General features: G+C 46.0%; 3 protein-coding genes across 4 annotated transcripts in view; 2 read left to right on the forward strand and 1 right to left on the reverse strand.

Moving 5' to 3' along the window:
- The window catches only part of LOC115116340 (potassium voltage-gated channel subfamily H member 8-like), a 59961-nt gene extending 57014 nt beyond the window's left edge, over positions 1-2947 (forward strand). The window contains exon 12 of the mRNA XM_065005673.1: positions 2687-2947. Coding sequence (XP_064861745.1) covers positions 2687-2947 — 261 coding nt within the window. The remainder of the gene's footprint in view (positions 1-2686) is intronic.
- Positions 2948-4379: 1432 nt separating this feature from the next.
- On the forward strand, positions 4380-7672 carry LOC135565668 (uncharacterized). The gene is made up of 3 exons (XM_065013304.1): positions 4380-4751; positions 4859-4911; positions 5080-7672. Exon 3 carries the CDS (start codon positions 5080-5082, stop codon positions 6004-6006), a length of 927 nt encoding a protein of 308 aa, XP_064869376.1. The 5' UTR covers positions 4380-4751; positions 4859-4911; the 3' UTR covers positions 6007-7672.
- Positions 7673-10293: 2621 nt separating this feature from the next.
- LOC115110355 (armadillo repeat-containing protein 8) lies at positions 10294-24587 on the reverse strand. 2 transcript variants are annotated; one of them, XM_029635955.2, is made up of 22 exons: positions 24290-24587; positions 22499-22575; positions 19753-19824; positions 19363-19505; positions 19107-19204; positions 18850-18942; positions 18671-18751; positions 18465-18540; positions 18152-18242; positions 17907-17967; positions 17561-17761; positions 16821-16916; positions 16638-16720; positions 16386-16467; positions 16176-16262; positions 14157-14249; positions 13671-13820; positions 12856-12951; positions 12512-12607; positions 12227-12299; positions 11835-11928; positions 10294-11696 (listed from the first exon to the last, which is right to left on the reverse strand). In XM_029635955.2, exons 1-22 carry the CDS (start codon positions 24332-24334, stop codon positions 11663-11665), a joined length of 2022 nt encoding a protein of 673 aa, XP_029491815.1. In that variant the 5' UTR covers positions 24335-24587; the 3' UTR covers positions 10294-11662. The 2 variants fall into 2 exon arrangements, with proteins under 2 accessions (XP_029491815.1, XP_029491807.1); XM_029635947.2 differs by having other exon boundaries at positions 12206-12299.
- Between the last annotated feature and the right edge of the window lie 207 nt (positions 24588-24794).

Genomic DNA, 24794 nt, shown 5'->3' on the forward strand with positions numbered 1-24794 from the left:
TGGTACGTCAAGCTGCCTGATGCTACAGAAACAGGAGACAGACTAGCGTCCTGTCCAGGGGGTGTACTGGTACATCAAGCTGCCTCACGCTACAGAAACAGGAGACAGACTAGCGTCCTGTCCAGGGTGGTGCACTGGTACGTCAAGCTGCCTCATGCTACAGAAACAGGAGACAGACTAGCGTCCTGTCCAGGGGGTGTACTGGTACATCAAGCTGCCTCATGCTACAGAAACAGGAGACAGACTAGCGTCCTGTCCAGGGGGTGTACTGGTACATCAAGCTGCCTCATGCTACAGAAACAGGAGACAGACTAGCATCCTGTCCAGGGGGTGTACTGGTACGTCAAGCTGCCTCATGCTACAGAAACAGGAGACAGACTAGCGTCCTGTCCAGGGGGGTGTACTGGTACATCAAGCTGTCTCACTACAGAAACAGGAGACAGACTAGTGTCCTGTCCAGAGTGTGTACTGGTACATCAAGCTGCCTCATGCTACAGAAACAGGAGACAGACTAGTGTCCTGTCCAGGGTGGTGTACTGGTACATCAAGCTGTCTCACTACAGAAACAGGAGACAGACTAGTGTCCTGTCCAGGGTGGTGTACTGGTACATCAAGCTGTCTCACTACAGAAACAGGAGACAGACTAGTGTCCTGTCCAGAGTGTGTACTGGTACATCAAGCTGCCTCATGCTACAGAAACAGGAGACAGACTAGTGTCCTGTCCAGGGTGGTGTACTGGTACATCAAGCTGTCTCACTACAGAAACAGGAGACAGACTAGCGTCCTGTCCAGGGGGTGTACTGGTACATCAAGCTGCCTCACGCTACAGAAACAGGAGACAGACTAGTGTCCTGTCCAGAGTGTGTACTGGTACATCAAGCTGTCTCACTACAGAAACAGGAGACAGACTAGTGTCCTGTCCAGGGTGGTGTACTGGTACATCAAGCTGCCTCATGCTACAGAAACAGGCTCGCTTCCGCTACTTACATACAACCTACTGGGGTTCACACACACGAGCGTGCTCTTGCTTTCATGTGCACGCACACACACACACACACACACACACACACACAAACATTTAACAAACGTGCACACATGCTCACAGTCTAGATAGGCTGCAGATAAATACTCATCCTTAAACATTCTGACTAAACACACACTTACACGCTTGCTTGCATTCCAGCATGCTTGTGGCCATGGAAGACTGCACACGCCATGCATACATTAAACACATCATGTGAATGTGAAGGAACACAGGCACGTGAACACACCCACCCCCGCACAGTAAAGCAGCCCCTGCTTGCCTTTGGGGCTGTGAGCTAAGATTAGAAAGTGGGAGTTAAAAATAGACTCTCTACTGTGAAGGGCAAACTGATATGAGAGGGGTGGGGGATGACAGTAGAAGAAAGGCCAGAGAGAGGGGGAGGAAGGAACGAATGTCTTTGATCAAGGTGAAAGAAGGGAAGAAAAGAGAACGAGTGGGGCGTTGGCGGAGTATGGTGGAATATCGCACCCATTCATTAGCTCATTTACTGAATAGGCCTGTGGACATGGATTCAGGTACAAGCTCTCTGTTTAGATAGTGGATGATATCTGCATACACACACACCCACCACCCCACCTGGCAACACCTGGCATTTGTAAGGGCAGAACAAATAGAACACACCTCCTCCTTCATCTCCATCCATCTCTATCCCTCTCTGTCTCAGCCATGTACACCGACATGCCACCTTTCCAATCCATTAGTAATGTGTTGTAGCAGGTGGTGTTTGTTGTCTAAGACTAGTGGATTTAGCCTGTCCTTTCAACATTACGCCTTCTACGCCTTCTCATGTAATCTCATAGCCCGCTAATTGATGCTCTGTTTGGCTGCACGGGTTATGGAAGTCATTTGTGTGCCTCTGAGGACATTGTTGAATTATTCATTTGGGGTTGGCGAGGGGTGGGCTGGGTGAGAGGGGGCATGGAGGGACAAAGGTGTTTGAGGAATGGATCTATCATACACAAACTCAGAGAGAGAGAGAGAAAGAGAGAAGCTGGGAGTAGAGTTGTACAAGTCTGCCTCCCACTGGTACTCTGTTGCTACTGCATCCACTGTACTGGCTGGTCTTCTTGTGGAATGGATCACTCTCCTCATCTTCCACTAGCCTGGTCAGAAAACAGTAACAATAATACCATTTCATATGTTGCAGATTTGTAGGAACTGGATATAATACAGGTAACTGCCAAAATAAAGGAAACACCAACATAAAGTGTCTTAATAAGGTGTTGGGCACCACGAGCCAGAACAGCTTCAATGCACCTTGACATAGATTCTATATGTCTGGAACTCTAATGGAGGGATGTGACACCATTCTTCCACGAGAAATTCCATCATTTGAAGTTTTCTTGATGGTGGTGGAAAACGCTGTCTCAGGAGCCGCTTCAGAATCTCAATAGGGATGAGATCTGGTTACTGAGAAGGTCATGACATATGGTTTACATCATTTTCTCATCAAACCATTCAGTGACCACTCGTGCCCTGTGGATGGGGGCATTGTCATTCTCTGGGGGCAAAATAATGGCCTGCCCAGCATTTTTATACATGACCCTAAGCATGATGGGATGTTAAGTTACCTGTACCCATCTGTATAGAATTCCCTGTTATCAGATTACCATTCTCATCTCTCTCTCTCTCTCTCTCTAGGTTGACTGGGAGAGTAACGGAGGCCTGGTGAAGAAGCTTTCTTCCATTAAGGAGGACGAGGAGGGTGATGAAGAACAGAGCTCTGTATCGTGTGCCCCCCGTTCCCCTTTACGTCTCACCAGGGTTCTTAACTCGCCCCTGCGCTCCCCCCTGCTGCCCCCTCGGCCCTTCCGCCCCCCCTCAGAACACACCCGCCCCGCCACCCTGCAGATACCTGTGGTCAGCTTCAGCAGCGCACCGCCGGAGCTTAGTCCCAGGTAGGAGAAACACACACAGACTCACTCCCATACACACACAAATCATACACCACAGTTTGTATACAGTTTTAACAAGCTGGTTTAAACTCAGGCAGAGGATTGAATTGCTGTAATACAGTAGACTTGTCTATTTCATGGTGGCTGGTAGAGGAACTGGAACTGAACACAATTAACACTTGAGCGTTGATCCTTCAGTGCCTGTCTGGCTGCCATGGCAACTAACTGACGGTGCTATTGGGTCCCAGCGGAGGGAGTGTGGATTTCCCTCCACACCAGGCAGCAGGCTCAGTATGCAACAAGATCTCACAAAATTTTGAAATTGACTTCAGAATCCAATGTTTGTCCATGAGACTAGCGGGTTCAATCCCAGTGCTACGCAATCGTTTTTTGGTTTAAGCCTATCCCAAATCTTAACCCTTACCTTAACCAGAGCCTACTTGATGGGAATAGCGCTCATCATTGCCCCTAGTGGCCGGTATTGAATGCGATTCCCGACCCCGACGGATGTCGAATATTACTTTGGATCTTGAGTGACCTGGCTGCAGAGAGAGAGAGAGTGTGTGTGTGTGTGTGTGTGTGTGTGTGTGTGTGTGTGTGTGTGTGTGTGTGTGTGTGTTCAGCACACTGCATAGCCCGCCTGCCAGACCTGCTTGAGAAGCCACACCTGACATGTACTCAGTGGGGTGGCAGCTGTGTTGCTGTTTGAACATACCATCTGGAGCCAGAGGGAGAGAGAAGAGACCTACAGTAGAGTAGAGGGGGAGAGACAGAGGGAGAGAGAAGAGACCTACAGTAGAGTAGAGGGAGAGAGAAGAGACCTACAGTAGAGTAGAGGGAGAGAGAAGAGACCTACAGTAGAGTAGAGGGAGAGAGAAGAGACCTACAGTAGAGTAGAGGGAGAGAGAAGAGACCTACAGTAGAGTAGAGGGAGAGAGATAGAGGGAGAGAGAAGAGACCTACAGTAGAGTAGAGGGGGAGAGACAGAGGGAGAGAGAAGAGACCTACAGTAGAGTAGAGGGAGAGAGAAGAGACCTACAGTAGAGTAGAGGGGGAGAGAAGAGACCAACAGTAGAGTAGAGGGAGAGAGAAGAGACCTACAGTAGAGTAGAGGGAGAGAGAAGAGACCTACAGTAGAGTAGAGGGAGAGAGAAGAGACCTACAGTAGAGTAGAGGGAGAGAGAAGAGACCTACAGTAGAGTAGAGCGAGAGAGAAGAGACCTACAGTAGAGTAGAGGGAGAGAGAAGAGACCTACAGTAGAGTAGAGGGGGAGAGAAGAGACCTACAGTAGAGTAGAGGGGGAGAGAAGAGACCTACAGTAGAGTAGAGGGGGAGAGAAGAGACCTACAGTAGAGTAGAGGGAGAGAGAAGAGACCTACAGTAGAGTAGAGGGAGAGAGAAGAGACCTACAGTAGAGTAGGAGGGGAGAGAAGAGACCTACAGTAGAGGGGGAGAGAAGAGACCTACAGTAGAGGGGGAGAGAAGAGACCTACAGTAGAGGGGGAGAGAAGAGACCTACAGTAGAGTAGAGGGGGAGAGACAGAGGGAGAGAGAAGAGACCTACAGTAGAGTAGAGGGGGAGAAGGAATGAGGAAGGCAGGGCTGAAATCCTCCACTCCTCTCTGACAACTGCTTTACCCCTCTTTCATTATCTCGATCCTCACTCTCTCTCCCTCTGTCTCTCCCACTCTCGCTTTCTCTCCCTCTAGGTTTGTGGATGGTATTGAGACAGAGAGAAATGTGAACTCAACCCAAAAGTTTGAGTTTAGCTCCAGTCTTCTACACAGTGGTCCACCATCCCCAGGACTAGGTAATACAATCTCCTCTCCACCAGTCTGTTGCTGCTCTCTCTCCAACATGTACTTACCCCTCCGTCTGTGTGCGTGTGTGTGTGTGTGTGTGTGTGTGCTCGTGTAGGGATCCAGGAGCAGTCAGAAATCAAACAGAGTGTCTCTAAGCTGAGTGACGAGGTGAGTGGTTCTAGCTGGTCAACAATCATCACTGTTTTCAGGGTGATCCATAAAAACATATCAATTACTGATCATGAATCTAAAACATAATATATAGTAACATAACACATAAAAACACTAATATTCCGGTTTCAGTCACACTCACGCATCTCTCGTCTGTGTCCACAGATGAGCAGTCTCTCCCAGCAAGTCTCTCAGCTCAGCCAGGAACTGCAGGAAATGACCCGCCTGCTCCGGCCCCTCCTCCTCGTGGCGCCTCAGCCAATCCTGACAGCCATGACGCCCATCCTGACTCCACCCCCCAGCAGTGCCAGCCAACCGTCCTCCAGGACACCTCTGGTGGTCCCACCTCCAGCCCCGCCCCGCTCCCCACAACCCCACCCCCGGCGAACGCAGTCCTGCTCACTATTGGACGTGGACAGTGCTGACACAGGGAGGGTGGACCTGCCAGGTTGCCTCCTCCCCACCCCCCCTCCACAGAGGCCTCCAGCCCAGGCCCATTCTCCAATCTCCCCAGGGAGATGCTCCAAGGACTTACTCCGCTCCAACCCCCCTTCCCCTGGGACAGGAGACACAGAGGGGTCCACCCACCTCTCCAACGGTTCTAACCACTCCAACCTCCCGGTCTCTAGCAACGGGTTCTTCCCTGTCCAGGACCGTCCTCCCCTTGCCTCCCGCACCCCGTCCCCCTCCCTTTCCTTCTCACTGTCTCTCTCCTCCTCGCCCTCCTGCTCTCCCTGCCAGGGACCCCACCATTCTCGACCAGGCAGTCACAGTAGCCACAGCAGGGGCCTGTTCCCCCCGACTCCCTCCCAGGAGACCCCACCCCCGCCTTCCTCCCATTGCTCTGCTCCCCCGTCACTCATCTCCTCGCCTGGAGACCATAGGCTGAGGGTGGTCAGCCCCACCTTTTCCTCCTCCACTAACCTCATCCCTCCCACGTCCTGTCTTAACCCCTCGCCTTTCTTCCCGGGGCCGTTCTCCCTGGACTCTCTGAGGGGGGAGACACAGGAGGGCCCCAGGCTGGAGGCAGGACACCTGGAGCTTGAGATGCAGGTGTGGGGAGGGGAGAGGGGGAGGGATGCTCCCAAATGATGGAACACATCAGCTACATCGACGAGGAAGGGCCAGCTCTGTGACAGAGAGGCAGATTACATGCAAGAAGAAACAGTAGAAGAGAGAATGACAAGGAGAAGAGAGGAGAAAATGTAGCTGGTCCAGAGAGCAACGTTGAACCTGTGATATGCACACAGACAGACATATAGACAAATGAATAGACAAACAGTGAGATGGTCAGGTGGAAGCCAATGGCATCACTGAAAAAGATCCCACCAGGACAGTAGCATGACACCTAATCTAACGGTAGTCTAATCAGGCGATCTGGCCATGTTCTGGTCATGTTAAAGCAACAAATCCTTCGGTATCTGTGGACGTCATGATGTCAGAAGTGAAATGTGCATCCTTTTCCCTACCCCTCTGCTGACTCCATAGAGAGCATGTTGCCCTTGCCAGATTTTCCCAACCTACCACCCCTTCATGACATGACATAGGACTGGAAATGTACACTCATATTCAGTCTCTGTCATGTAGATTCAGTATCATACTAACATATATTGCTTGGATATCACCATAGCTGATGTGGAGTTAATTTACTTAATATTACTACTTAATATTCCTTCAGAGTTTCTCTTTAGATACATTGGGACCTGTTTCTCTGCTACTTGTTATATGGAGGGTTATTTGTTAGTTTTGGATGACCCCATTAGACTATCTCCACAAACTACATACACACTTGCACTGTGGTCTTATGTATAATGCCAGTCTCAGTGTCGATCCAGCATTCATAGTAAAGCCTACACAGCTTAGTTTCTCTCCCTCTAACAATATAAAAACACTACATGAGAATCAGTGAGCTTACAAGACACATGGATCCCACCAAAACATGACGACAACACTACTGTAGAGTAGATGTTAAAGGGCAACTCCACCACTTTTCAACAGCAAAATACCAGTCAACATATGTGTCAAAGTTTTGCAGAAAAAAAATCTTTAGTTAAAAAGTTCTACCCGATGACAAAGCCTGATTGATGACTCACACTAAATGATTCCGCTGCTCTGTCGTTCGCTACATACTTTAGTCTGAGACTGCCATCATTGAAGTCATCTGTGGTGACGAGGGGCATTGTACAACACAAAGTCCCTTTAATACTCTGATTGGTTCGCCTCTAACCAATCAGAGTATTAAAGCCGCTTTTCCCAAGCGTGTTCTGGCACTGGCCCAAGCCATCAGTGTCTTGACCAATCAGACGGCCCTGAATTTGTTCGCAATCGGTGAAGGGTCAGGGAGGTACTCAGAGCCAGACACAATGCGGAGAAGAAACTAACGTCTGTGGGCGTGGAGTATAGTCGGAGCAAGGAGCCTGGGGAGCCAACCCGATGACATCGTCAAAAGTTAAAACATTTTAAAAACTTTCATTTTCAAACACTATGAAATTTGCGGTGATATGGGAAGCAAGAAAATACCCTCCCTTTGGCTAGAAATTCATTGCAGGTTTTGAAAATCAGTTTTTTACTTTGAATCCTACCCTGTGATGTCACAGAGAAGCATCTTTTTAACCACAGAAATGTGCTGTTTTCACATACACTACCGTTCAAAAGTTTGGGGTCACTTAGATATGTCCTTGTTTTTGAAAGAAAAGCACATTTTTTGTCCATTGAAATAACATAAAATTGATCAGAAATACAGTGTAGACATTGTTAATGTTGTAAATTACTATTGTAGCTGTAAATGACAGATTTTTTATGGAATATCTACATAGGCGTACAGAGGCCCATTATCAGCAACCATCACTCCTGTGTTCCAATGGGACGTTGTATTAGCTAATCCATGTTTATCATTTTAAAAGGCCAATTTATCATTAGAAAACCTTTTGTTAGCACAGCTGAAAACTCGTTTTGATTAAAGAAGCAATTCAACTGGCCTTCTTTAGACTAGTTGAGTATCTGGAGCATCAGCATTTCTGGGTTTGATTACAGGCTCAAAATGGCCAGAAACAAAGTATTTTCTTCTGAAACTTGTCAGTCTATTCTTGTTCTGAAAAATTAAGGCTATTCCATGCGAGAAATTGCCAAGAAACTGAAGATCATGTACAATGCTGTGTACTACTCCCTTCACAGAACAGTGCAAAATGACTCTAACCAAAATAGAAAAGGGAGTGGGAGGCCCCGGTGCACACCTGAGCAAGAGGACAAGTACATTAGAGTGTCTAGTTTGAGAAACAGACACCTCACAAGTCCTCAATTGGCAGCTTCATTAAATAGTGCCCGCAAAACACCAGTCTCAATGTCAACAGTGATGAGGTGACTCCGGGATGCTGTCCTTCTAGGCAGAGTTCCTCTGTCCAGTGTCTGTGTTCTTTTGCCCATCTTAATCTTTTATTTCTATTGGCCGGTCTGAGATATGGCTTCTTCTTTGCAACTCTAGCCATTTTGAGCCTGTAATCGAACCCAGAAATGCTGATGCTCCAGATACTCAACTAGCCTAAAGAAGGCCAGTTTTATTGCTTCTTTAATCAAAACAAGAGTTTTCAGCTATGCTAACATAATTGCAAAAGTTTTTTTTAGTGATCAATAAGCCTTTTAAAATGATCAACTTGGATTAGCTAACACAATGTGCCATTGGAACACAGGAGTGATGGCTGCTGATAATGGGCCTCTGTACACCTATGTAGATATTCCATAAAAAATTAGCCATTTCCAGCTACAATAGTCATTTACAACATTAACAATGTCTACACTGTATTTCTGATCAATTTGATGTTATATTTTAATGGACAAAAAATGTGCTTTTCTTTCAAAAACAAGGAACTTTCTAAGTGACCCCAAACTTTAGAATAGTAGTGTATGTAGACACTTCCCATTGGGCACAGACATCATTTTAAAAAATCGTTTTTATTTACATTTGGTTGAGATATCAGGTAAAAAATAAAATTTAAAAAAAGTTCCCTTACGTTGATAACTTTTTGTAAACCCAAACAGTTTTCCACATTGAATCAACATCATCAAATAGATTTTTAAACAACCAGTTTTTGCCCAGTGGTTGGTTTGGTGCTGAGATGATGAATGAGGTTGAAAAGTGGCAGAATTACCCTTTAAGAGGGAGATCGAAGGGTGGCACCAGCCTGCCAAAGACAGTCTAGGTTTAGGTTTTGGAGGCTATGCATAGTGGGGGATGAGGGGAATATAGGTCTGTTGTGAAGAAGCAGACAGACAGATTGTACAGTGAAGAGTTCCCACATCAAACCAATTTTTAGCCATCCAGCCATTCGTGCCTTCTTCGAACACACACTGCTAGTCGTACACATATATAGCACATAGCCATTCTTTCACATATTCACAGATGGGAATGCTGTGATTTATAAACCATTGACTATTCAATTATGAACACTGCACTTTTATTTTGAAAAGTAAGTTATGTATTTATTTGTGTTAGTAAATTATATATTCTGGCAATATCTTGTTGAAAATGCAGTGTTCTGGCCCTTTTCCATCCATCACTAGTTGTTCAACCAGACATCTCCACTTCAACAGCTTCATATGAAAGCCCACATGCACCAACACACACTATTGCCATGTCCCCAGCATCATCTGCAACCCATGAACAATTGTCAACCTCTGGATAACACAGACTTATCCTACAATGCTCAGATACTGCTAAATTGGTCAGAGGCCTAATTTTACTAGCATCGTCTGATGCGCTGTGTACTTGGAATGTGTACCAGAGTTGTTTGGAGGTGGTGCACTATGCGTAATATAGACAGATTCAGATGCTGGTTTCTATTTTCTGTAACAAGGTGAGGACTTGGATGCGGCTGCATGGAGGTGTGAGAGTAGTGGGAGGATGGGGGGCCCAACGAGAGGGGTTTGAGGGGGTTAAATGCATGTCACAGCTATCTGCATGAGGAATGTGCCTGCTTCAGAACTAAGGGAGAGGAAGGTAGGCTTACTGTGCTGCCCGAGGCTTTGGGAGGCTTCAGATGTATTTTATTATTAAATGTCACCAACTTTACCAGAAATACATTATACAAGAATAAAACAAAGTGTTGTTTTATAAGATCCAGGCTTCTGTGATGCTTTGGATCCGAATCATTGTCAGGGATGACGTGATGTCCAGCGCCAGTGGGATCACTTCCTAAGTCATTTTAACGTGGCACAACCATGGTAATGCTCTTATAACCAGTGGAGCTTTAATTGATGCATGTATTCAGATATGTTACACTTGTGACTAGTTTCATTCACCTGTTCACATGCCTCACATTGACAAGTGTTCTCCACTTCCCTCCACCCGGTGCCCCATGGACAAAAAAAAGACAGTACTCAATGACCAAGTCCATCTTTCAGGTCTGCATATATTTCAAATGGTAGCATTCATTCTGTCAGAGCTTCTGTAAGAATGGAAATGTCAGGGAGAGGAAAGATCTACAAGATTCTGGGAGGAACCAAATGGCTACAGGTGAAGGACATTTAGCATTTTATCCTATTTCGTGGATCCATCTTTGTGCCTCCCGAAAGGTAAGACTAGAGAGAGTCAGGGTCATACATAGTGACACTATGGGCCAGTTTACCAGATACAGATTAAGGGCCCAATTAAATCTGTATCGCTGAATCGTTACAAATTCCCCGATCGAAATGTAAACGTACATTCCGGTTGAACCGACATATGCAGCGTTTACCACTAATGCGGGAACATTGCCTTGAAATTTCAATCACGCTATAACACTGAACTTCCACAACACAGATTGAACAGAGCCCTAAATCTAGTACCAGATTTTAAAATTATGCTCAATGGAGATTCTCCATTGAAAGTGCTTTTTAGTCCAGGACTAAACCTGGGTCTGTGAAAGCAGCCCATATTTCCAGTCAACCTTCTAACTTTGATCTATTGACCACATCATCCTCCCATTGATATTCTGTTCACACCCTACTGTACAAGGAACCCGGGATCAGACACAGAGAAAAAGAAACAGAGGGGGGAAATTATAATCTAAAAAATATATTTATGTTTATATATATTTACGAGGTATGTATCCACAAAAAAAGAAAACACAAAAAAGTACAAATTGAGCAGTCTTTTTCCAAACGCAACCTCTCGTGACATAAAGCCCCTCTAATAATAATAATAATAATAATATCAATAATGAATCATTAATTAGCTAAATAAAACCAGGAGGAAGCGATGCTCGCACAACCCAGCCCTCTTCGTCAGAGCCTTTAGTCCAGCTCTCCGTCCCACTCTCTGAGACATCTTTATGTTCAGTCTCCTCATTAGGAGTCCAATAGCACCAAAGCCTCCTGGCCACATGGTGGCGATGTGCTGCACTGGCTGGCTACTGTACTGCACTCTACTAACCCTTCTTCATTCACATCCATCTTTGCATAAAAAAATTAAAAGGCAAAAACCTTTGAATGACCCCCCCCCCCTCCAGTAACCGTTGCTATACAGAAGGTGTTTCCCAGTTCCCCCGCCAACCTCGTCTCCGGGTGGGATGGGGGTCAGGTTGGGGGTGATGGGGTGGAAGGGGGGCGTCCGTCGCTGCAGCTCAAAGGTGTCTTTGTGCAACAAAACTAAGATTAAACTGAAGGAGAAGAAAACAAAACAATGGCAGCAGGCAGACAGGTCTCCTCCTGGTAGGCCATTGGATTGTTAGTTGTTTTGTTAGGGGCAACGACATCGGAGACTGCTCTCGTAGGGTCACGCCAGATACTGCTGCATTGCCGTCTTCGCCCTGAAAGAGAGCGAGAGAGAGTCAGTATCCTACAACACAATGAGCGTGCATGTGTTTGTGCGCGTCGGTCTGTCAATAGAAGAGAGAAACTGTAGGAAAGCAGGAGATAGATCAGAAGTGTGTGTGGCTGTGTCAGACCTGTCACAGAGGTTGGGGTCTGAGGCCTGGGTGAGTTTGTGCAGGATGTCTACAAAGCCCAACTCCCTCAGCTTGTCCTGACGCTCCTGGGAACCTGAACAGAGAGAGACACCGACATAGGAAGGTTAGAGAGGAGGATGTCGGAGCCAGAGGCAGAGACCCGGTCCAACAGTTTTTACTCAAAACACAGATGAAAACCATTGATGCAGTGGAGCATAAATGCGTTACGTTGCCGTAATGCATAACATTGCAGAATTTGACTCACTTTATACCACTACATCCATGAAACAACCACTAGCCCTAGCTAACACAAACACTTTGAACATCTGTGTTTCCACGCTCCCCCGCAGTCCCCCCCAGCTTGTGACAACCTGTCATGGCGTTGGCCTCACCGTCCTCCTCGTTCCAGATCAGGTTGGAGATACAGAAGGTGGCCGCCAGCTGGAGCTTCACATTAGAGTGAGCCTGAGAGGACATCACAGAGAAAATGTCAGTACTTGCTTAAGATATGGCAACAATAGATCCAAAGAGAGACGGTCAAACTCGTTCTAAATAAAATGATCACACATGGATACAGGCAAATATGAAGGTTGACAGAGCTCAGTGAACCTCTAAGCCTGACCAGTAGTTGAGAATTAAGTATATCTACAGTGGCTAATGGAGGGAAGGGACTCTACCATGTAATATTTGATTTTCTGGAGGATGTCGTCATTGGTCATGATGAGTTCCTTGGCTGTGTTGCCGTCGGCAATGTTGGCTAGGATACAGAGTGTCTGAAACACAGACAGCAGCTCTGTCCTGAAGTGCTTCTCAAGACAAAAGTAGGGTTGCAGAACTGCTAACTTCTCAGAAATTCACAAGTTTTCTAGAATTTGGAGCACTCCTGGAATTAGGAAATAAGCAAGGAGGGAATAATCCAACTGGAAAGCCTGGGAATTTGGGATTATGTGAATGAAATATTACAACCCTACATCAAAGTGTTCGTGGTATAGTAAGCCGAAGGGGGGAGGAGGGGCCATACCTGTTCCTTGACCTCGATGCTGTGTTCTCCCTCGAGGATTAGAGTGACTGCCTGCATGATCTGCTTCCCATGAGAACTCATGACCTGGTCTATGTGCTGGGAGACAGAAGGGAGAGGAGGTTAGAGAAAGAGACTGATCATGCGGGATAGAGTATGAAAAGGCGAGACAATGTGTGTGAGACTTGAGATGATTAAAAGCAGAGTGTGAGTGTCTGACGACTGCAGTACCGAAAGAGAAATACAAAACCTGACCAAACAAGCCTCAGCTTCCTTTGGTAGGCTCAGGAGAATGGTCTTCCCGAATAAAAGGCCTCAACCTTCACACAAAAATATCTGTTTACCAGGCAGTGGTCATGACAACTCTCCTCTACAGCTGCGAGACGTGGACCATCTACACTAGCAACATCAGGATGCTGGAGGCCTTTCACATCAGGTGCCTCTAGTTCACCCTGTGGATAACCTTGCGTGACCGGGAGCCCTGTACGGCCAGCTCTGCAGAGGGTCAGGGGAGGCACTACAAAGATCAACTGTAGACCACAACGGAAAAGTGCAGGCTTAACCCTACCCAGCTGGAGGGCACTGCCGCTGAATGCTCCATCTGGTGTCAGCTCTACCAGCAAGGAGTGCAGAAGCTTGAGAAGGACAGGAACGGGCTACGGAGAAGAAAGCGCCTCAAGAGACATGAAGCCAGGAATGTACCTACACCCCCCCCAATCAGAGACTCTACATGCCCTGTCTGCAACATACGATGTGGGTCAATGATTGGACTTAAGTCACACAAAGACGAAGTGTGTGTGTGTGTGTGCCAGTCTTACGGGTCGTGTGGAGAGCAGGTTCCGTAGCAGGCCCAGGGTCTTCATCAGGACGTTAGAGTCAGGGTCAGAAAGCAGACGGAAGAGCTGCTCTGTTCCCAACGCTCTCACAATCTCCCCCTTCACCTTCTGGTCCGCCTGGAACGCCATGTTCTACACACAACCATGATGGTGTAGGTTAGACACACACCTTCTATAGTAGGGTTGCGCAGATACAGAAACTTTACCAAAGTTCCAGTTGGAAGATTCTCAGGTGAAGGGTTGCTTCACTGCTTATGCTCTACTGACTGAGAATCAATGGAGCAAGGCAGTACAGTGGTGAGAGCAGAGCAAGGCAGTACAGTGGTGAGAGCAGAGCAAGGCAGTACAGTGGTGAGAGCAGAGCAAGGCAGTACAGTGGTGAGAGCAGAGCAAGGCAGTACAGTGGTGAGAGCAGAGCAAGGCAGTACAGTGGTGAGAGCAGAGCAAGGCAGTAAAGCAGTGACTCACCATTAGAGCCCAGATGCCATTGACCCTCAGGGCTGGACTATCACTCTGGGTCAGACTGCATAGTAATTCTATCACCCCTGACTCCAAGATGGGCTGCAGACATACACAAAACATACGCACTTACTCCCACTGGTCATGCTAAATTGCAGGTTCACAACCTGACAGCTAATATTTAGTCCTAAAACATCAAGACAAAAATATTAACACACAAACCAGTCAAAAGTTTGGACACCTACTCATCTATGTTTTTTTCTTGATTTTTAATATTTTCTACATTGTAAAATAATAGTGAAGACATCAAAACTATGAAATAACACATATGGCATCAGGTAATGACCAAAAGTGAGAAACATCAAAATATATTTTATATTTGAGATTCTTCAAAACAGCCACCCTTTGCCTTGATGACAGCTTTGCACACTCTTGGCATTCTCTCAACCAGCTTCACCTGGAATGCTTTACCAAAAATCTTGAAAGAGTTCCCACATATGCTGAGCACAGGCTGCTTTTCATTCACTCTGCAGTCCAACTCATCACAAACCATCTAAATTGGGTTGAGGTTGGCTGATTGTGGAGGCCAGGTCATCTGATGCAGCACTCCATCACTCTTCTTCTTGGTAAAATATCCCTTACACAGCCTAGAAGTGTGTTGGGTCATTGTCCTGTTGAAAAACAAATGATAGTCCCACTAAGCCCAAACCAGATGGGATGGCGAAAAGCTGCAGAATGCTGTGGTATCCATGCTGGTCAAGTGTGCCTTGAATTCTAAATAAAATCACTGACAGTGTCATCAGCAAAGCACCCCCACACCACCTCCTCCATGCTTCATGGTGTGAACCACACATGCGGAGATCATCCGTACACCTACTCTGCGTCTCACAAAACACGGCGGTTGGAACCAAAATTGCACATTTGGGCTCATCAGACTAAAGGACAGACTTCCATGTGTATCATTGCACGTGTTTCTTGGCCCAAGCAAGTCTCTTCTTATTGGTGTCCTTTAGCAGTGGTTTCTTTGCAGCAATTCAACCCTGAAGGCCTGATTCACAGTCTCCTCTGAACAGAAGCATTTATTTGGGCTGCAATCCGAGGTGCAGTTAACTCTTAATGAACTTATCCTCTGCAGCAGAGGTAACTCCGAGTCTTCATTTCCTGTGGCGGTCCTCATGCAGGTTCGTCATAGTGCTTGGTTTTTGCGACTCCACTTGAACTTTTAAAGTTCAACTTTACCTAGCTAGGTGGCAGCGTTGTATCGCTAGCTAGGTGGCAGCGGTAGTGTTGTATCGCTAGCTAGGTGGCAGCGTTGTATCGCTAGCTAGGTGGCAGCGTTGTATCGCTAGCTAGGTGGCAGCGTTGTATCGCTAGCTAGGTGGCAGCGTTGTATCGCTAGCTAGGTGGCAGCGTTGTATCGCTAGCTAGGTGGCAGCGGTGTATCGCTAGCTAGGTGGCAGCGGTGTATCGCTAGCTAGGTGGTAGTGTTGTATCGCTAGCTAGGTGGTAGCGTTGTATCGCTAGCTAGGTGGTAGCGTTGTATCGCTAGCTAGGTGGCAGCGTTGTATCGCTAGCTAGGTGGCAGCGTTGTATCGCTAGCTAGGTGGCAGCGGTAGTGTTGTATCGCTAGCTAGGTGGCAGCGTTGTATCGCTAGCTAGGTGGCAGCGGTAGTGTTGTATCGCTAGCTAGGTGGCAGCGTTGTATCGCTAGCTAGGTGGCAGCGGTAGTGTTGTATCGCTAGCTAGGTGGCAGCGTTGTATCGCTAGCTAGGTGGCAGCGGTAGTGTTGTATCGCTAGCTAGGTGGCAGCGGTAGTGTTGTATCGCTAGCTAGGTGGCAGCGGTAGTGTTGTATCGCTAGCTAGGTGGCAGCGGTAGTGTTGTATCGCTAGCTATGTAACAGTAGTGGTGTTGTATTGTTAGCTAGGTGGCAGTGGTAGTGTTGTATTGCTAGCTATGTAACAGTAGTGGTGTTGTATTGCTAGCTAGGTAGCAGTAGTAGTGTTGTATTGCTGTCTGGCGGTCTCACCTCTTTGCTGGGTGAAAACTCCAGTAGCAGGTTGCATAGTGTAGAAGAGGCCATGACCAACACCTCGTCTGGAGCGTTCTGTAACAACTACACACAGAAGAGAAGAGACGTACAGTCTCACTACGAAGGCCATGTACTTTGCAGCATACATAGATCATTTGTATAGTAAGTAATCTTGTATGGTGAAAAAAAAGACCCCTTGGTACAGACCTTCATAAGGGGCTTCCATACGGCGTGGTCATGAAAACTAGTCCTCAACTGCTGGACTGACCGGGACAGACTGTGAAGACACCTGGACACAGAGGAAGAGTCAATATCACAACAGGCACACACGGCAACCAGTCGAGAGTCAGATGTCTCGGATGCAAGGAGATCTTCTTAGGCTAAGAAGGGAACAGAATGTGACAGGACACTCAGGATGTCACAGCACCCTCAGTGGAGAGGTAGGGATGTTATCAGTACCTGACGGCAGCTAGCCGCACCTTGACGCTGGATTCTGACAGGCCACTCACTATCCTGTCCATCATGTTCTCTGTCTCTGTGATCTGATGAGGAGAGAGATGGGGGGGTGTTAGGAAGAGGACACAGACACATTTCTAAAGGCGGCTAGGTAGGGGTGTGTGTGTACTGTTGAGTGAAAGCCACCTTCTTGCGGATATCTTCGTCGTTGGAGCCCAGTGAGGCGTACAGTTTAAAGGCAGCTTGTCTCAGCTCGTGAGCATGCTTCAGGTCGTGATCCAACTGCAGATAAAGACAATTCAATATTTATCCGTTATTTTACCAGGTAAGTTGACTGAGAACACATTCTCATTTGCAGCAACGACCTGAGGAATAGTTACAGGGGAGAGGAGGGGGATGAATGAGCCATCTGTAAACTGGGGATTATTAGGTGACCGTGATGGTTTGATAGCCAGGTTGGGAATTTAGCCAGGACACCGGGGTTAACACCCCTACGATAAGTGCCATGGGATCTTTAATGACCGCAGATAGTCAGGACAACCGTTTAACATCCCATCCGAAAGACGGCACCCTACACAGGGCAGTGTCCCCAATCACTGCCCTGGGGCATTGGGATATTTTTTAGACCAGAGGAAAGAGTGCCTCCTACTGGCACTCCAACACCACTTCCAGCAGCATCTGGTCTCCCATCCAGGGACTGACCAGGACCAACCCTGCTTAGCTTCAGAAGCAAACCAGCAGTGGTATGCAGGGTGGTATGCTGCTGGCTATTTGGTGAGAGATAAGAGAGTTAAAGGTTTTTGTCCAAAGTAAGGAATGTGGTCTTCTTTTCTCCCAACAGTGTCAGGGTTTTCCTGACAGTATTAGTTCTCTCTGCCTTGTAAGATTGCCTGGCTAGGTTCAATGAGTAAAGTCCAGTGTCTCACCCTCTTGATGTCAGTGATGGCGCTGACAGAGCTGGGGTATTTGAAGTAGTCAGCCAGCATGGCCACTAGGTGGTCGGTTACACTGGCGATCCTCTGCAGCTCCACATCAGGCTCCATCAGGTAGGCCAGGGTCTCTGCCCCCTCCACACGCTCCTCCAACAACCTCTCCTTACTGCACATCCTCACCAGGCACGGCAGGGTCTACACAGGGATGGAACAAGGATTATACACACAGGCAGGGAAGACACTACACACAACAGGCAGGCTAGACTCAACATACATCACACACATACCAGTACCAGGCAAGTCATATGATTGCACAAGACACGCAAAATGGTATAATCACCTTTAACACGATGCAGCTGTCATCTGTCCTAATGGCTCCTGCTCGACACATGTATGTTAGACTGGGGGAGGGGAGGAAAGCAAACGGTGAGCGAGAGTGGGAAAAGAGATTATCTTCCCGAAACTAAAACACTTGAGATTCTTACTTTAATAGTCCGCGGAAAAACATATACTTTACAGTTACTTCAACACTGTCAATGGAAGCATACTTCTTTTAATAGTCAAGTGAAGGAAACACTCACTCACCACTTGGCTGCTGTGAGCTGCATGTCAATGGGCTGATCCCTTTGCATCATTCTGACAAATACCTGAGAGAGCAGCTCCTCATCCACCAGCACTGAGGACAGAGAGGAGAACATTGATTTTCATAGTAACTTCATTATACAATATTGTCACCATCTGACAAACTTTTTGCTACCATGACAATACCAATATAATGCCAAGAATAGAACTCCTGACACAGAGTGAAGAATCTAGCTGGAAGCTGTCCCAGTCAGATCCCAAAGCAGCAGCAGCGAGAGACAGAGACATAAATAGAAGGGGAAATAAAGCCCCTCACCATTCACCAGTGTCATGGAGACCTGAGTGTTCTCGTAGGCCAGGACCGAGAAGCATTTTAATGCTTGCATCCGTACCTGTATAGGATGAGAGCAGAAAGAAAAGAATGAGAGAAGAGGGGGGAAGAGAGTGAGAGAGACATGGTAATATAAAAAGGTCAGAGATGGAGGTACTGAGATCTGGGTGAGGAGTCGTTTCAAAGGCTACCTTATAGGAGGGAGAGATGAGAAGAGGAGCAATGTTCTGGATAGCCCCGTGGTTAAACAGAACCGTCTGGTGCTCCGGAGTCTACAAAACACACACACTGAGTGTCTTCGGTGTTCTATTACAATACTGTAAATCTTTCTCTAATGTGAAGTGTTTTAAATGTGAGCTGGTGTACTGACCTTGCAGCAGTGGGAGAAGATCTGGGTGATGTACTCCTGCGTTCGCTGTGACCGACTCAGCAGGGACATGAGGTGGGGGATCACAGTGGGGTCCTGACAAGGTGTAACACACACAGTTACTGCGCACACCCAGTGTTACTGTGCACCCTCACAGAAATACACCCCAGTTAGACAACACATCACTAAGAATAGTGATGGCAAGTTACACAATACCAATGGGGGGGATAGACAGAAAGAGAAGAGCGAGAGAGACTTACAGTGTAGAGCAGCTGCACTGGGGTGACTGGACTGATGAAGACTGTCCTGAGGCAGCGTAGACAAGCCTCGATGAAGATCAGGTCTGGACATAGGAGACCTGCAGAGAGACACACTTGCTATGAGAGAATGAGTATGTGTTTCCTCAGTCAGAGTGCTGTCCTGTCAGTGAGTTATGACTGGTCAGCGCGTCACTCTTAAGTGTGACTGAATGTGTGTGAGTGTGTATCGATTTGTCTGTGTTACGCATACATCTACCTTGCAGTAGGGCAGGGATGATGTGACAGTCCACCAGGGACTTGATGTTGTTCTCAGTGCCCATGGCCAGACTGCCCAGCACCACCGCACACTCTGCCCTCAGCTCTGAGCTGGACGAGCCCTGCTGGAGCAGATATAGTAACCTGGGGAGAGACACACAGTTTGAGTTAATTTTATTTTTACAGGGACAGTGCACATTAATCAACGTTTCAGTAAAAGTGACGGTTTTAGCCAGCCGGCTAATTTTCAACCGCAGTCCCTGGGCAGGTTAAACGCAGTCAACGCTGCCATTCAATTGCGCTTGAAAATTGGGTTGAGGGGAGGGGAAAGAGAGCAAGTGGGGAAAGGAGAAAGAGGAAGATGGGAAAACAGGTGAAGAGAGAGACACACCTGGGCACAGCTCCCAGGACAATCAGGTTGGCTTTCTGTTTGTTGTTTCCGATGACAGCATTCTTCATGTCACTGTGAATACACAAATGGTCAGAGTCAGATGTGTGGAGCTTCCTCAGCATGTTACCAACAGCCACAATAACAACGCTTGACAGAGTTCAACCACAGTAGCAATCATATCACCTGCGCTAAACCACACAAGTCTAACACTAATGCTAACAGCCACAGGTTCAACTGAGAAACATCATTGCTGTTCAAGCTTGTTAACATGTTGCTTTGAGGATAGAATTCTGAACATCACACCACTTATATAAGCCAATAACATACAGTACCAGTCAAACTTACGCATTCAAGGGTTTTTCTTCAATTTTACTAGTTTCTACATTGTAGAATAATTGTGAAGACGTCAAAACTATGAAATAACACATATGGAATCATGTAGTAACCAAAAAAGGGTTAAACAAATCAAAATATATTTTGAGATTTTTAAAGTAGCCACCCTTTGCCTTGATGACAGCTTTGCACACTCTTGGTATTCTCTCAACCAGCTTCATGAGGTAGTCACCTGGAATACATTTCAATTAACAGGTGTGCCTTGATAAAAGTCAATAGTGGAATATCTTTCCTTCTTAATGCATTTGAGCAAATCAGTTGTGTTGTGACAAGGTAGGAGTGGTATACAGAAGAGGGCACTATTTGGTAAAAGACCAAGTCCATATTACAGCAAGAACAGCTCATAAGCAAAGAGATACGACAGTCCATCATTACTTTAAGACATGAAGGTCAGTCAATACAGGACGGCAGGGTAGCCTAGTGGTTAGAGCATTGGACTAGTAACCTCATATTGCAGCCCAAATAAATGCTTCACCGAGTTCAAGTAACAGACATATCAACTGTTAAGAGGAGACTGCGTGAATCATGGTCGAATTGCTTTAACCAACTCAGAGAGGCTGCTTACTACACCGAGACCCAATCACTGGCCACTTTAATAAATGGATCTCTAGTCACTTTAAAACAATGCCACTTTAATGTTTACATAACTCATACATCTACATACCGTATTTCATAATATATATATTGCACCTTGTCTATGCCGCTCGGCCATCGCTCATCCATATTTACATATTCTCATTCACCCCTTTTAGATGTGTGTATTGGGTAGTTGGGAAATTGTTAGATATTACTGCACTGTCAGAACTGGAAGCACAAGCATTTCGCTACACCCGCATTAACATCTGCTAACCATGTGTATGTGACCAATTTGATTTGAAACTACTACTAAAGGACACCAATAATAAAGAAGAGACTTGCTTGGGCCAAGAAACACGAGCGATGGACATTAGACTGGTGGAAATCTGTCCTTTGGTCTAATGAGCCCAAATTTGATATTTTTGGTTCCAACTGCTGTGTCTTTGTGAGAAGCAGAGTAGGTGAATGGATGATCTCCACGTGTATGGTTCCCACCGTGAAGCATGAGGTGGTGGTGTGATGGTGCTTTGCTGGTGACACCATCTGTGATTTATTTAGATCCAAGGCACACTTAACCAGCATGGCTACCACAGCATTTTGCAGCAATATGCCATACCATCTGGTTTGAGCTTAGTGGGACTATCATTTGTTTTTCAACAGGACAATGACCCAAAACACCTCCAGACTGTGTAATGGCAATTTGACCAAGGAGTGGAGTGCTGCATCAGATGACCTGGCCTCCACAACCACCCGACCTCAACCCAATTGAGATGGTTTGGGATCAGTTGGACCGCAGAGTGAAGGTAAAGTAGCCAACGAGTGCTCAGCATATGTGGGAACTCCTTCAAGACTGTTGGAAAAGCATTCCAGGTTTAAACTGGTTGAGAGAATGCCAAGAGTGTGCAAAGCTGTCATCAAGGCAAAGTGTGGCTACTTTGAAGAATCTCAAATATATTTTGATTTGTTTAACACATGATTCCATGTGTTATTTCATAGTTTGGATGTCTTCACTATTATTCTACAATGTAGGAAATAGTACAAATAAAGAAAAATCCTTGAATGAGTAAGTGTGTCCAAACTTGCAGAATTCTAACTCTGGTTTGCCAACTGCTGACACCCTATAGAATGCAATGCATATGACATAAAGTTACAAGTAGCTAAATTGAATTAAATAGCCATGAGAAGATGGAGGCCAGTGGAAAAGTACTGCTGCACCAGTCAGGTAAGAAGCGACTCGGCTAGCCATCCAAAACCGTAACCAGAGCTGGGTCTCAGAGTTAAAAATAAAGATGAAAAGATGTCCGAGTCCAAGCTGTGCTGAGGCTCTCACTCACACTGCCCTGTGAAACACACTCTCTCAGTCACACACACACTAGCAGAGACCTGGCATACCACACAGCATGAATCACACTGACTGATCGGAGAGAAACACACACCACTGACAGCCAGGTTGTTCAGCCACATGTAAACAAAGTGTTCCAAGCAGCTCACACTGAGCATGCTCACATCGCACCTCAAACAAATCAATCATTGACAGACAGCTCCCTCCAGAGCACCACGAGCTGCCTGCTCCACCCGCATACAGATACCAGGCTCACACAAGGACAGACAGAGGCCCAAATGGCATCCTATTTCCCATAAGGCTCTGGTCAAAAGTAGTGCACCAAGTAGAGGATAGGGTGCCATTTGGGACAGAAACAAAGATGGACAGACAGGACAAATATCTATTTTCCTATAGAAAAACATAGGCTACTACAACACAAGGTAATGTACTTACATGACTCCCTGCAGCACTTTCTGCGGGTCAGGGTCAAAAAGCCTGTCAACATAATGGCGACTGGTGGCCGTGACCTCCTGCATGGTGACAAGAGACAGAACAACAATGAGTCAGCGCTGGCCTCCCTCATCATCCCACTGCTGACACCAATCACACACTCAGCAGAAAGACACCGGCCTGGGCAAGATAGATACTCCATCCCAGAAAAGCCCCTCCTAACTATATGACTGGTCAACAGGCAGTAGGCTACTCTCGTCAAGCTGAAAACTCATCCAGTGCACGAGATGGTCATATGTCACTTGATAACTTTGTTTATGTTTATCATTGAGGGACCGTCCAGAACTTTCCCCACGACTCACTATGTAATAGGTTGCTGATGAGCAAAGAGGCACTGCTCTACTATAGCTCTCTTTAAAAAGAGAGATTTGCAATGACTTGTGTGTATTCCTTGTGAATCATACCATATCAGTCATGAGTCAGTAAGGGATCTGAAACAAAGTTCTTTAACAATTAAAGTACATTACAATTACAGTAGTCCAGATGCAGTTATGGGTGCATCGTCACATTTCAGGTGGGTGAAATGTAAAACTTTGACAATATGATGACTTCTGAACAGCTAATCAAAGGGCTACCCAGACCCCTCTTTTACACTGCTGCTGCTACTCTCTGTTAATTATCTATGCATGGTCACTTTAACTCAACCTACATGTACATATTACCTCAACTACCTCGACTAACCAGTGCCCCGCACATTGACTCTGTACCAGTACCCCCTGTATATAGCCTCGCTATTGTTATTGTACTGCTGATATTTTAATTATTTGATACTTTTATTTTTCATTTCTTACTTAATCTGTTCTTAAAACATCTTAAAGCATTGATGGTTAAAGGCTTGTAAGGAAGCATTTCACTGTAAGGTCTCCTCCACCTGTTGTATTCAGCGCATGTGACAAATAACATTTTATTTGATTTGAATATGACATTTGGTAAACGTTGTTAAACCTAGCTCTGGCCATTTCCTTACAGGTCCTGAAAAACATATCTGTTGACAGACTAACAGGTGGCAAATGAACACATTTTGTTGAAGAGCTGTATAGTTTGCCGTGTATTCATGGCATCTTCATGTATTTCCTCCAAAACCCTGTGATCTGGTCAATGACACCACCAACAGCATATGGGGGCGTTTCCAGTATGATAACTTTAAACTATCTTGCTAACGTTAGCTTAATAGCTAACTTTGAAACATCAGTAAAAATTATAAACGTTAGTCTTAAAAACGTGAAATTCGATTCTCGATCACAAAACTGACAGCAGTTGACACTTGACATAGTTAGCTAGCCTTTTACCCAAAACTGACTCAGACAACTAGCTAGTTCTGTATAGCATGCTACCTAACAGAGTAAGTACGGTTATAGATAGCCAGCCAACTAGGTAGCTAATTAGCGGGTGGTTCCAGCTAACATAACCTTATTTAATTACACCGTCACTGTGCAATAAAGTTATTAAATGTTGCGGGTTTTCGTTATAATTGGATTCACGTAAATGTCACCGGTTACTAGTTAGTTAGCTAAGTCATTCCGGGTGAACGTCGGGAGACCGCCCTAACTACAGTAGCTAACGTTAGCTAGCTAAATGTTGCAAAGCCTGAGTTAGCGTAGCTAGCTAGCAAATTCAGTGCATGCCCTCAACCCACATTGATAATTTGATGCGACACGTAAATTGCGTTTCACTATGCAATGCAGTGCATAGCAAAAAATAAAGTGTTTATTAAATAGTATAAGAACGACTCACAGATAGCACGCTGATGCGGAGAGGGGCCTCCAACAAGCACGCCATCTCTCTTCCCCCTGTCGAGCACCCCAATCGGAGCAGCACTTTCCAAACACTCTGCCCTCCAGACCAGCTGCTCAGATTAAAAAAGTAAATATAGCTAAATCACGCAACACTTTAGAAGCACTTAGTATTTCATGGGTTAGGTGGAGTTAGTCGGGTGTATTTGGTCTGTTTAAGCCACATATAACGTTTCCTGTGATAATGAAACTATTGTTTATAGTTGCACACTGGCTACATTGCTCGAATGTCAATTTGTGAATCAAGTCAATTAGGTACATTTTGGTTCTAAACGCGCAGATAATTTGAAATTTAAGTTTGGGTGATTCGACAAACATATGATTATTATAAGCATTTATGTTCATATATAAATATGTTTTATTCATAAAGAAGTGGTGGTAGTCCGATTTACAACGTTTCGGGATAATGTACTGATTTGTTTTGTAAATTATTTTGATTGTGGAAA

This window comes from Oncorhynchus nerka, linkage group LG3, assembly GCF_034236695.1.
Source record: "Oncorhynchus nerka isolate Pitt River linkage group LG3, Oner_Uvic_2.0, whole genome shotgun sequence".
NCBI lineage: Eukaryota > Metazoa > Chordata > Actinopteri > Salmoniformes > Salmonidae > Oncorhynchus > Oncorhynchus nerka.

Bases quoted from the DNA above. Each gene is read 5' to 3' on its own strand.
- LOC135565668 (XM_065013304.1), top strand. From the start codon at position 5,080: ATGAGCAGTCTCTCCCAGCAAGTCTCTCAGCTCAGCCAGGAACTGCAG.
- LOC115110355 (XM_029635947.2), bottom strand. From the start codon at position 24,334: ATGGCGTGCTTGTTGGAGGCCCCTCTCCGCATCAGCGTGCTATCT. The intron at 18,752-18,849 runs GTCAGTACACCA...TGTGTTTTGTAG, and splicing joins TCTTCTCCCACTGCTGCAAG to ACTCCGGAGCACCAGACGGT. The intron at 12,952-13,670 runs GTAAGACTGGCA...TCTGTCTCCCAG, and splicing joins ACCTGCTCTCCACACGACCC to CACATAGACCAGGTCATGAG.